The sequence below is a fragment of the Anabrus simplex genome, chromosome 2, assembly GCF_040414725.1.
Source record: "Anabrus simplex isolate iqAnaSimp1 chromosome 2, ASM4041472v1, whole genome shotgun sequence".
Lineage (NCBI taxonomy): Eukaryota > Metazoa > Arthropoda > Insecta > Orthoptera > Tettigoniidae > Anabrus > Anabrus simplex.
In genome coordinates this window covers 1,000,905,865-1,000,920,098 of record NC_090266.1, presented here as the reverse complement: position 1 = coordinate 1,000,920,098, position 14,234 = coordinate 1,000,905,865, and the positions used below count along the sequence as shown (strand labels likewise).

General features: G+C 39.6%; 1 protein-coding gene across 2 annotated transcripts in view; it reads left to right on the top strand.

Annotated features, from left to right (window-relative positions):
* LOC136863243 (putative fatty acyl-CoA reductase CG5065) overlaps positions 1–14,234 on the top strand; it is a 249,057-nt gene that overhangs the window by 164,174 nt on the left and 70,649 nt on the right. For both annotated transcript variants that reach the window (XM_067139631.2, XM_067139630.2), the window contains exon 6: positions 441–633. In XM_067139631.2, the coding sequence (XP_066995732.2) occupies positions 441–633 (193 nt within the window). The remainder of the gene's footprint in view (positions 1–440; positions 634–14,234) is intronic.

Genomic DNA, 14,234 nt, shown 5'->3' with positions numbered 1-14,234 from the left:
CACCAAATACTCAGAATAAAACACTGCCCATGTTCTTGTGTTGTTTTGAATTAGTCCAAAAATGTTTCAAAGTTTCGTCGTTCACATTTTTTTTGTTACGTTAAACACTGGTACTAACCTATTTCAAATCCTGCAGAGTACATTGCAATGTTACTACCATAACCATAAGAAACTTCGTCACCTGAAAAATCTAAAAGTATTTTGTCCAATATTATTTTGTTTCTACACACTGGTGTACAATCACCTGACAGTTCCGGTCAGCTGTGTCATTTCTACATTATATTCGGAATTTCACAACTGATTTATGACTTAACCCAGATCAGTGAACTGTAAACGGTCAATTAAACCTTAGTTCGTTTCAATTCCGTTAACTTGCCTTGGTTACTAAATCACATGGATGATCTAAAATTAAACAGATATGGTGTTGTTACTTGTTCCAGTGTCTCCCGCCCTGAAGGAGCCACTTCCTGGCTGGGTGGACACGCTCAACGGTCCTGTTGGATTACTGGTCGGGGCAGGTAAAGGGGTGATACGTTCCATGCTCTGCCACCCTGAGTACACCGCCGAGCTTGTTCCAGTCGATATTGCCATTAACGCAATGATCACTATAGCGTGGGACACAGGCGTTCGAAGGTGAGTATATATGAACCGACTGAGCATTATCAAAATATTGGCTAACTAAAGACAACTCAGGTGTGTTCATTACCACGCAAAATTCATCATCGTTAAATGGATGATACTTTCACGATCAAAATAATGAAAACTTGATAGTTAATTAAGGATTTTTTCACGGCAAAGAAAAGGATGCATTAAGAACTGCAGTGATGCTGACACAGTCATAATGTTACAAATAAACATGTCACCAAAACTACAATCAATAAATCTTCAGAGATGTGCGACCGGTAAGGATATCCAGATGTTTTAAACATTAATAATTAAACGTATTCTATCATTTTAAAATAAAGAACACGAAGATCATTCATCTTCTCTTGTGTCCAATAACTACTGTACAATTACATCGCAAAATTAAATAATTAAATGAACAACAAATAAATACATACAAAAAAATATTTACGCGTACTCTATCATCACAAGTTAAGAACATAAAGTCCATTGAAGTTCTCCTTCACACCAGAACTACTATACATTGTCAGTTCTTGTCTTGCTATCTTGAGAAACTACCTACAACATTGTACAGAGCACCTATCTTCGATCTGCGCATAGTGCAGAAAGCCCATTGCTAGCCGTACTAGGGCGAACTTATTTCCCTGTTGGTTACGTCCAAAGTTAACAAGATACGGTCCCTACATATCATTGGGGTTACTGGGAGATGTCAGCCGCTGCACCATATTAAGGGTCCACCGCCATACATCTATTATACCACCACATTGAGTTAGTCTGAGGAGTTGTGTGTCGATAGTTGGAATCTCACATTTTTACGCAGTGGGTGACTGGACCTAATTGTGGTGAAACTTTTTCTCCTCGGATGGTATGGCTTTTTGGATGGCTAAGTATGCTCAAAATTTCCAGTTTGTTGGGATCTCGTGAGTTGTGAACTGCTTCCAGATACTTTTCCAGTTTTTGTTGGGGAATTTTTCCGTAATCTGTGGTGTAACAAGATGACTGTTTAAAACACGATCGTTCTCGATTTCCGTGGTTGGAAGGCACTGTTGATTCACATGAGGATATAAGGACCCAATAGTATGAAGTACTTGCTTGAATATTGAGGATACCACCGAATGATTTGGCGTCTGAGGTGACGTCCAAATGTACGTATCATTTGTATCTCCGAGTCCGTTATTTGCCATCAGAAATTATCTCAGAAGTAGAGACTGACACTTAGCGCAGACTGCGATGAGCCCTAGGCCTCCTTCGTCAACTGGTTTTCTGAGCTGATTTCCTGAAATGAGATAGATGTATCCTCACTATAGGTAATCATTCCAAGTTCCACTCTTTGGGCACGTTTCTCTGAAATGGGAAAGACTTGAGCCGCAGTAGTAGGGCAAGGCGGGTTCCAGCACAGTTTTTATCTACGCCACTGCCACCCCTAGAAGTATACCTGTGCGGTTTTATGACCACGAGGTCACTGACCCCTAGTAGTATGACTAGGCCGATTCGCGAATTTGCATAAGAGAGCAAGCCTAACCTCACAGTCGCCATCTTGGAGCGGAATAACCTAAGTTTCATGGGCAAATGTCCTTCCCGCCGTGGACAGCCGCCATCTTAGAGGGTTCTAACCTTACTTTTACGGCTATTTGCCCTTCCCGACGTGGATTTTGCATAAGCGAGCAAGCCTAACCTTACAGTCGCCTTCTTGGAGGGGCCTAATCTCAGTTTTATGGGCAGATGCACTTCCCAACGTGCACAGTCGCCATATTACAGGGAACTAACCTCAATTTTACAGACAGATGCCCTTCCCGACATGGACAGTCGATATCTTGGAAGGGCCTAACCTCCCTCCGCCTCCCCAGCAGGCTGCCCTTCCCGACGTCAATTCAACCAGATGGCAGCTGTACACGGGCTTTTATGGAGAACGGTGGCCCAGAGGCTACTGCGCAAGATGGCGGCTATACATAGGCTCTTACGGAGAAAGCTGGCTCAGGGGAGACATAGAACTTACGGAGCCAGCCTAGGGGCAATTGCGCAAGATGGCGGCTATACACAAACTCTTATGGAGAAAGCTAGCCCAGTGGCTACTGCGCAATATGGCGGCTATACATAGGCTCTTATAGAGAAAGCTGGCTCAGGGGAGACATAGGATTTAAAGTGACAGCCTAGGGGCGATTGCGCAAGATGGCGACTATACACCGGCTCTTATGGACAAAACTGGCCCAGAGGCTACTGCACAAGATGGCGGCTGTATATAGGCTCTTATGGAGAAGGATAGTCTAGGGGCGATCTAGGATTTAAGGAGACGGCCTAAGGGTAATTGCGCAAGATGGTGGCTGAACACAGGATCTTATGGAGAAAGCTAGCCCAGAGGCTACTGCGCAAGATGGCGGCTGTGTACAACATCCTAGTGCTAGGGCCGCCGAGGCAAGATGGTTGCTATACATTGTTTATATGAGACTACATTTAAGGAGATGGACCAGGAGCTAATAACGATACATTGTTCTTATAGGGCTAACTCTACAGAGCTACCTCAGGGGCTTACAACTTGTAACTCTTGACCTATTAATTTGATCAGCCTGACATTCGAGAACTGAGGCAAGGACTACTATGCAAGATAGCTGCTATACTCTATTCGTATAGACGTAACTAGAGGGCTGCCTCAGGGGCTCACAACTTGTAACTTATGACCTATTAGTTTTACCAGCCTAACATTCAGGGACTGAGGTAAGGGCTACCATGCAAGATATATTTATCTACATCTCATCATTCTGATTATGCTTTTAGCTTTAAGCGACTATCCTTCCTCGAGGGTCCTAGTGCAGCTCTCGCCCAGGGTTAGTCCCATATGAGCCTATGTATAAGCATGAGCACCTGCGCTACCCACTGACGTTAGGGAGGGCGTCCGGTTAGGAGGACAAAACCCACCACATTAGCCCAATACTTGAAAAAGCCCTAGCAATGCTCCCCCAAGTTAGTGCCATAAAGCTCATGTATCACCACTAGCTTCTGTGCTAGACTAAAGTTATAAAGTATAGCTGGTTAGAAGGATGAGGGATAGCTCAGCTCCTTAAAATTAGTCGAGTATAACCAATGTACAGTAGCTATCTTGCCTAGTAGCCCCTAACTCAGTTCCCAAAAGTTAGGCGATAAAACCAATAGGCCATAAGTTACAAGTTGTAAGCCCCTCTATAGAGTTCGTCCATGAGAATACAGCATAGCAACTATCTTGAATAGCAGCCCTTGTCCCAGTTCTCGAATGTCAAGCTTATAAAACTAATAGGTCATACGTTACAAGTTGTGAGCCCTTGAGGCAGCTCCCTAGTTAGGTCAGTACGAATAAAGTATACCGGCTACCTTGCATAGTAGCCCTTGCCTCAGTTCTCGAATGTAAAGCTGATCAAACTAACAGCTCATAAGTTACAAGTTGTGAGCCCTTGGGGCAGCTCCCTAGTTAGATCTATACGATTAGAGTATATCGGCTACCTTGCATAGTAGCCCTTGCCTCAGTTCTCGAAAGTAAAGCTGATCAAACTAACAGGTCATAACTTATAAGTTGTGAGCCCTTGAGGCACCTTCCTAGTTAGGTCTATACGAATAGAGTGTAGCAGCTATCTTGCATAGTAGCCCGTACCTCAGTCCCTCGAAAGTTAGCCTGGTGAAAGTAATAGGTCATAAATTACAAGTCGTAAACCCCTGAGGCAGCCCTCTAGTTAAGGCCAATACGAATATAGCATAGCAGTCATCTTGCATTGGAGCCCTTGTCTCATTTCTCGAATGTCAGGCTAATCAAACTAATAGGCCATAAGTTACAAGTTGTGAGCCCCTGAGGCAGTTCTGCAGAGTTAGGCCTATAAGAACAACGTATCGCTATTAGCGCCTAGTCCATCTCCTTAAAGTTAGTCTCATATAACCAATGTATAGCAACTATCTTGCCTCTGGGGCCCTACCATTAGGAAGTTGTACGCGGCCGCCATCTTGCGCAATCGCCCTTAGGCCATCTCCTTAATTCCTATGTCTCCCTTAGGCCAGCTTTCTCCATAAGAGTCTATGTATAGCCGCCATCTTGCGCAGTAGCCTCTGGAAAAGCTTTCTCCATAACAGCCCGTGTATAGCCGTCATCTTGCGCAATCGCCCCTAGGCCATCACCTTAAGCCCTCTGCGTCCCCTGGGCCAGGTTTCTCCATAAGAGCCTAGGTATAGCCGCCATATTGCGCAGTAGCCGCTCGGCCAGCTTACTCCATAAGAGTCCGTGTATAGCCGCCATCTTGCGCAGTCGGCCCTAGGACGTCTCGTATGAGACTATGTATACCGTAACCGCCATTTTGCACACTAACCCCTGACCCAGGTACCAGGAGTTAGTGTCATAAGAGCTCGTGTATAGCCACCATCTTGTGCAATTGATGTCGGGAAGCGCTTCTGGCCGTAAAACTGACGTTAGGCTCCTCCATGTAGTTAGATGTGCTCTCTTATGCGAATCCCCATTGCCCTACTATTCAAGATGGCGTCGCGAAGGGAATCTGGCCGTAAAACTGAGGTTAGGTCCCTCTAAAATAGCGACTGTAAGGTTAGGTATGCTCTCTTTTGCAAAATCAGCGTCGGGAAGCGCATCTGGATAGATAGCGTCAGGAAGGACATCCTGTCGTAAAACTGAGGTTAGGTCCCTCCATTATAGCGGCTCTGAGGTTAGGCTTGCTCTCTTGCGCGTAATAAGGAAGGTTAAGAGCCTCCAAGATAACGTCTGTGAGGTTAAGCATGCACTCTCAGGCAGCATAGCAATGACCTTGCCAGAGGTTCGAGAATTTTAACCATCATTTCTCTGGCACGGGGGCTGGGTGAATGTGTCGTCTTCATCATCATTTCATCCTCATCACGACGCGCAGGTCGCCTAAGGGAGTCAAGTCAAAAGACCTGCACCTGGCGATCCGAACACGTCCTTGGACACTCCCGGCACTAAAAGCCATACGCCATTTCCATTTTCCATTCAGATATAATTATTAGCCTGAAATAAACATTCTTAAGAAAAATTCAATAATTCATAGCAAAGAATTCAAATAGCAAAGTAGTTTTTGGCAAAACATTCAGTATCTAGTCTCAACAGTTCATAGTGGTGACTAGACAATTTCATCATTTTGAATTTTCCTTAGAATAATTGCATTTTGTAAAACCCTTGCTTGTGTCAGTCGATTAACGAAGATTCAGTCCCTGACTCAGAAAAAGAAATGCTCGCAACGGGAGCACCTAGCGTGAAGGAGACCAAACAGAAGTGGGCCACCTTTTTCCTAGCATACACATCCTTGTTTACCCCACATAAAGGGTCGCCTTTGAAGCAAATAAGTGGTGAAATGCAGCGAAATTTTTAGTCTAAAATCGTATTCGGATATCACATGTCTCACCATCGTATCGTTCTGACTTCCATTTAACTTGTTAATTGATAACAGTTATAGTTTGAGCGTGATCTCCCGAGTTTCTTATTCTAATATTATAACACAACCGCACGTTTTATGGAAACTAGATAACTTGCTTTAATAAACGTTATTATAATTTATATTTATGTATGCGTGTGAAGTATTCGAGTTTATTGGAGTGTGAAGATGAATTGAGTTTAAACTGATTTTATGCAACAATATACATTTCTAAAAAGACGTAATGAAATAGTTAAATTTTCTGCATAATAATACAGTATTTAAACATGTATTTGTGCACACGATTGATGAAATACTAACCTCTCTTTACCAAAATTTCTTCTAGTTGAACAGAAAGTATAACCTTTCCAATTTAGAAAATGCAAGTAGTACAGCAAGGGGGTACTAAATCACAGGCGTCAGTATTTCTTCTGCTGAGTCAGCACCCGAGGTCATTGAACCCGGCCAAGGTCATTGACCCCATGGCGTCATGACCACGTGACCGTAACGTCATGGCCACATGGCCCTGTTTGTAAACACAGCCACGTGTTCTTGACAGCTGCCGTCTTGATGGAAGCCTCACTTTTTTGGACAAGGGAACGTGGCTAACCTCACTGCTGCCATCTTGACAGACCCTAACTTCACTGCTGCCATCTTAATTACGTGGGGCGCGGAATTCAAACAGCTGTCAAAATGATAGCTGCCATTTTGACAGGTCCTAACCACGTCCACTTGTTTGGCGAGGATTTTGAACAAGCTAACGTGGCTAACCTCACTGCTGCCATCTTAACAGGTGCTAACCTCACTGCTGCCATCTCAACCACGTCGGAGAAAAGTAACTCCTGTTAAGATGGCAGTTGCTATTATGGCAGGACATAACCACGTGTAATTCTTCAGCAAGTGAACGTGGCTAACCTCACTGCTGCCATATTAACCACGTGCACTTGTTTGGAGCGGATTTTGAACAAGTGAACGTCGCTAACCTCACTGCTGCTATCTTGACAGGTCTTAACCTTACTGCTGCCATCATAACCATGTGGGTGCGGAATTTGAACAGCTGTAAAGATGACAGCTGCCATCTAGACAGGTCCTAACCTCGTGCAACTGTTTGGCGCGGAATTTTGAACGTGGCTAACCTCACTGCTGCCATCTTAACCACGTGGGGCGCGGAATTTAAACATTTGACAAGATGACTGCTGCCATCTTGATAGGTCCTAACCACGTGCACTTGTTTGGCGCGGATTTTGAACAAATGAACGTGACTATCGTCACTGCTGCCATCTTAACGACGTGGTGCGCGGAATTTAAACAGGGATGAAAGCTGCCATCTTGACAGGTCCTAACCACATGCATTTGTTGAACAACTGAGCATGGCTAACCTCACTGCTGAGAGGTCCTAACCTCACTGCTGCTAACTTAACGACGTAGGGGCGTGGAATTTCAAGAGCTAGTAAGATGACAGCTGCGATCTTGACAGGTCATAACCACGTGCACTTGTTTTTGGTGCGGAATATTAGAACGTGGCTAACCTCACTGCTGTTGGCATAGCCAGGGGGACTTAGCTACAGAGGATTACAGTTTAAGGCTAGCTGCCCGTCTCGACATCCCTCCCTGCCGCTGACACCACCTTAGAGGGGCTCTAAACTTAGAGGAGTAAAGTTTTAAGGCTAGCTTCCCTTTTTGACATACCCCTTCCCCGACACCATCTTGGTGGGGTCTAACTTTAGTGGACCCTGCCCCCTTCCCGACACTATCTTGCTAGAAATTATAATTTTGTTATTAATACAATTAAAGAGCTAACTAATGTAGATCACCCAGTCTAGTTTGCAAAGAATAACGGATAAGAGTATTAGACAAATATTGATCGTTATTATTACCTCTTTTTGGTGCAGGTATACTTACGTTATGTTATTAAACTGGAAATAGTAGTGTAGAGTGGTCCGTTCTTTTACCTACCGGTACTGTTAAGATGTGTCGCATAAGTTTTATTTGCCATTTTTCCCTTTTTACACTTTTCGTTTGATAAAAGAACATGAAAAAGGAGGGTGCGGTAAAGAGAAGGTATTACTTTTTACCTTTTAAAGTTTTACTGATTCATAACAGGTTTTTCTAAAAGGTCACAAATAGATGGACAAAGGAAGAGGAATGGGTGTGTAATCATAATCTATTATAGAAAAAACAAAATAATATACCATTTTTGTTTTGTATTATTCGTCATCATTATTGTCATCATTATTCATGATTTTTTAATATTACAAGGTAGTCCACTATAGAAAATAAAACAATATTACGTTTTTTATTGTTCATTAATACCATTAATATTTGTTTTGTCCAAACAAATATTATTACTATTTGTAATTTCATAAAAATATGGAAATGAAATAATTTTCTGAAAATGTTTACATACTTATTATTTTTTGAAAAATAAACATAATGTTAAATTTTTAACAAGTGAATATTTTTACGCTTTCAATATACAAATAAAATGGAATTTAAAATAAATGAAGATGATATAATAATCCTTTTATAGATAATCTTTCCCCTTTTTTACACATAATTGTTATATTTACAATAATAAAAGTTGTATGAAAATTTAAATTTAAATATCATGGCATAACAAACAGCTATATGTTGTTTTACCCCCCTGGTACACTCGTAAGAGAATCACTATTCCACACACATTTATTATCGAATGGAATTAATGAACATTTATTCTGCTCAATAGTAAAAACATGATGTCGGCGTGGTTGTATTCTTATCTTCCTACAGCAAGCAGCATGCTAGTACATTACGACAGTTTTGAACATGTAAATGGCTAACTACACTTGAACGTACGCTTTTGCCTTTTTCACAGATTGTAAATTTTCTGTCTCACATGCATACATCTTCGGTGCTATACCAGTAAACTCTGAATAATATTCATACCACATTCACTGAGCTCGATAGCTGCAGTCGCTTAAGTGCGGCCAGTGTCCAGTATTCGGGAGATAGTAGGTTCGAACCCAACTGTCGGCAGCCCTGAAGATGGTTTCCGTGGTTTCCCATTTTCACACCAGGCAAATGCTGGGGCTGTACCTTAATTAAGACCACGGCTGCTTCCTTCCAAGTCCTAGCCCTTTCCTGTCCCATCGTCGCCGTAAGACCTATCTGTATTGGTGCGACGTAAAGGCAATAGCAAAAACAATAGCATACCACATTCATCTTGCTAAGACCTATGACTTTCTTATTAAGTGGCTTAATATCAAATTGATTATATGGTGAAAAGGAAGAAGTGTAGACGTATTCAGATTGGTTTCGCATTACATTGTAGGCGTCTGTATTCCGAATATGATAAATAAAATAATCTGTATCCATATACAAAAGTGAAAGGTCTGAAAACTGCTGCTTTGCAAATCCATAATGAAAATCATGCACTTTTAGTTTTGCGAAATCTAGTATGACCATTCCCAAATAAATTGACTTCGCATAAACTATCTCAGTTTTTCATTTCAACAGTAATAAGGTCACAATCAATGACATGATTGGATTTAAAATTCGGTTTTAAAATGTACTTGCGTGCCCCATACCATCTATCCCATTGATTAATTAAATGAACGTCGCGATGTTTGCGTACATTTTCCATACGTTTTATAGATAGAGTTATTCATGAGTTTGAAAAACGTGCTCTCGGATGTTGACATAGCACGTTGACGATGCTCTGTATTTAAATCCATATACGGTTCAAGTCATGCTTCCTGCTTAAACGCAATAATACGGTGAATACACTCTAATTGTAAGCCGTATTCTAGGCATTGACCAAGAAATTGTATGCGAATAACGTACCGCTTTTTTGGGAATAGTGTAGCTAGCAGTTTAACGTGCTTTAACGTATTATGAGGCGGAATCATTTTTTCAACGCAAAAAGGAATGTCCGAATGTGAATTATGCAGATTAGAAGGGTATGCAAGTGAAACCTCTAACACGAAAGCGCGACTAGGATCTTTAGCAGCCAAAAAAACATCGAAATGGTAAATTTCAGTTTCTGTTAGCCATACAAAACCTTTATACGGTAAAACCTGAGACATTGCATGCCCATACAGATTATTAACATCAAATACATAAGGTAATAATCTTCCTTTTCTGAATCATAATTCTTGAGGTATGGATTATTTGCAATGCCATGTCTGCAAACAAGCGAAACAAGTCCACCGCGAATTCCGCGTTCAGAAAACAAAAACATGTTAACATCAGTAAGGAGATCAAGTTTAACACCTGTATACTTTAACACTGCATCCCACTAACGACCGGGAGTCGTGTAGTAACAGCAAGGGTCTAATCCATAAATAGTAAACACATTTTATGGAACTTTACAAACACATCACAGAGTAAACGTGTGTCTACCTTTAAATACAAGTCTGCATATTCACCTAATGACTTTATATTAAATGTTGACCACACATTACATACATGCAAATAGGCTTCATCTGAAATCGATTTGTATGTTTATCATTTGAGGATGAGCTTAGTGATGGTGTACTACATTTATTTAATACTCTATTAAGTGCAGACTGAGGAGGTAATTTTGTTTCTTCTAACCTTTGAAAGCTTTGAATATAGTCATATGGCAGTATACCTTTACTTATACAAAGTTTAAATTTCTCAGGATCTGGAAAATGCTCATGAATGTATTTTAAGTCCTTGAAAGTCCATTTACAAGTGTATCGAGAGAAACTTTTATAAATTTATAGGAATCTAGAAAGTGAATGCTAATATCGCCTACACGATAACTGAATGAAATGAAGCGCTCATAATTTTGTGCAATTACAGTGGACTTTGTGCAATTTAATTGTTTAATTTCTCGAAAAATAAAGTGGCTCTCGCAGCCTGACAAGTTACGAAGAAAGCAAGGAATAAATTTGGGAACACGATATAAATGTTGCATGAATTATGAGCAGGCCCGCGATACTTTCCAGTAAAGTGGCAGTGATCTCTAACCTTAATCTCTGGGAAAGTAATAGGCAGTTTACAGATGTGACATTCATCTGTTTCATCATGCATAATCATATCATCCAATGACATTTGAATTGGAACTGGATGTGATATAAGAAAATGAACACGATGTGCTAACTCTTGTAATTCATTACAGTTTTCTCCTCGATACATCTAAAAAATTTATGATGATGAATCATATGAACAAACAACTTTGTATCCTACAGAAAACGGTGCATGCTTCTGTATATAATGAGTATATGGTTCAGAGAAGTCTGGTTGACAACGAAGAAAATGTGCTGTAAAACATTCAAAATCTGCATAAACAGTAAACGGAACAGGTTCCTGGCGACAATAATTCTCAAATTTCATTTCGTCATTTTCACTAATTGTAAGAACAATTTTTACGGCTGGGTGTGTTGTACAATCAACGAAGTGTGTAGCTAACGTGCTTTCTGTTGAAAAGTATTGCAAGCATCTGTCACATATAAACTTCTCTTCTATGTACGATAACAAACGTGAAAGTTTTGTTATAAGAGAGTAGTGGCTTGTGTTTTCATTGCAAACATACAGAAGATGAATATGATGTTGTTTTGGAGAAGAAGCTGTATAAAGTGGTCTTAGAATACTCTCTCCCTTTACACCGTACGGAGAAAATGAAAAATTACGATTGTTTTTCTCAAATTTGGAAATGTTTGTTAAGTTCATTGGAAAATAAACATCGTCAAAATTTAACGTTTGTTGCAACTCAATGAACATATCTTTACACTGTGAAGTTCTTGAATGGTTAAGTGTTGCTGGTTTTAATGCCATTGCGATACACCGTAGAGAGCAATAGTCATCAATATTCCGAATGTTGATAACAGCTTCTTTTATCTGCAATGGCTTTCAGAAGTGGGATATATTGTCTACCTGAATTTAACGGATCTAATTTACAGACATTAATCTGAAGATGAGAAATATTTTGTAGAGATTTACTGCTCGCCCCCTCTGCAAACTTTTGTAATTTGGCAAGCAATTCGTCTAAAACGTGTTCACGAAACCATTCTGAAATATTATCAGAATATAACAGTTTTGTCATTCTCGATGATAATTAAAAAGTTTCATGAATTTCATCATTATCTTTAAAAAGAATAAATGAACATGCAAGTAGTGCATTTAACTTAAGCGCAGTATGCGTAGTTAGTAAAGACACTTTTTCTTCAAATACATTATAGCATGATATTAAAAACGAATTTGGATCTAAAATATTCATTGAATTTTTTATAATACCACTTAGCATACGTGATGAAAAACATGTAGCCTATCAATAGTTTCTCAATTAGATGTCATGACATTAAAAATAATAATATTAATTCATGCTATGTGTGCGTTAATTAAATATCAACAAAACTAAGAATACATATATTGTTTTATATCCTATGATATGACAAGGCAATTTTTCGTTAATTTATATTATCTAGTTCCGAATCTGAAAACGCATTAAATCTATTAGGTAGAAATACCTTAAATTCTTCGCAGATACACAATATTCTAACACCAAATCACGTAGATAATCTCTGAAGTGAAATAACTCTAAATTGTCCATTAACAGGAAGATCACTTTGTCTTCTTGTAGGTGTCCCTGTAAACCGTACTAGATTGTTAATCTTTTCCATTTTCTAAAAAATCAAAATACTATTTTTATAATTTTTAACAATAGCATCATTGAATAATAAAAGATAAAACATACCTTTAAGTGATTTACGTCTTGAAAGTAGATAGAGCAGAGCACTCCCTAGTCCTTTTTGCGATCGTTGAAATCAACTCTCTAGTCATTTCTGTGATGTGGATACGGCAAAAATACACCAATCAGTAAACGTTTGTCGCTCTAATATTATGCGTGTTCTCTTTACAAATGATGATAATATTTAAAAAAGAAAGATAAAAACCAAAAAATAATATTATAGACATGATACTGTATAGGCTTTTGGGCTTATGCCGTGTCAAGAAAGTAAGGTGAAATTCTCTGCGAAAAGTAAAGAATCAATATCATGTCTATAAGTACGGGCCGTGAAAGCATCAATGGCAAACAATGATAACATTTTTACGTTTAAAAAATCAAACTTACTTTTCAGATTAATGGAGAATTTTTTTTGCTAGTTGCTTTACGTCGCACCGACACAGATAGGTCTTATGGCGATGATGGGACAGGAAAGGGCTAGGAGTGGGAAGGAAGTGGCCGTGGCCTTAATAAAGGTACAGCCCCAGCATTTGCCTGGTGTGAAAATGGGAAACCACGGAAAACCATTTTTAGGGCTGCCGACAGTAGGGTTCGAACCTACTATCTCCCGAATACTGGATACTGGCCGCACTTAAGCGACTGCAGCTATCGAGCTCGGTACGTAGAAAATCAAGCCACAAGATTTTTGTTAATAAGAGTAGACAGCAGATAACAATCAACGATGATGATGGAATAGACAGCAGATAACAATCACTGATAATGATGGCAATGGTGATGATGATTTTCTAAAAATAAAAATAAAAAACGTAAGTATATATTTCATTTTACTTTTTAAATATATATTCATTTTTACAAACAGTAAACACGTGTACTTACATTGGTTAAACTTGTTGCGAAAGTTGCTTCGTTGAGAGTAAGAGAGGGGGAGAATTTATTGTTCGCTTATATATCCACGTATCGATCAAAGTTCATTATCTGTCTGTATTTTTTTAATAAAACGATGAGCACATTGGATTGCAGTCTGACACTACGTTTTACACACGCACAGGTTTTATATATTTTTTTCACTACTGTTAACGAATAACAAATAATAATTATTGAATTTTACGATTAAAACATGCATTGATATACAGAGCAAGTGTCTATGTGTAACTGTTCTCGGAAAACTATCTTCAGGACTAGCATTTGCCTGGTATGAAAATATAAAACCGCGGAAACCCATTTTCAGTAACTGATAGATAAGTATATTGGCTTGTGACCTAACTCCTTCCCAGAAAACTATTTTAATGGCTGGCGACTAGCATTTGTAACCACCTCCACGTTTACACACACGCACACGGATATTTGTATACTGCTGTTAACGAATAACCAATGATAATTATACAATTTTACTGTAATATATAAATGCACTGATAAAAACACATCTGAACAGACTAAGTACCTAAACAGTAACTGTACTGCGCAAATGTACTGCTCCACTCCTGTCTTTGTTCATACGATACAGCATAGAGAGAAGTAACCAGTATGCT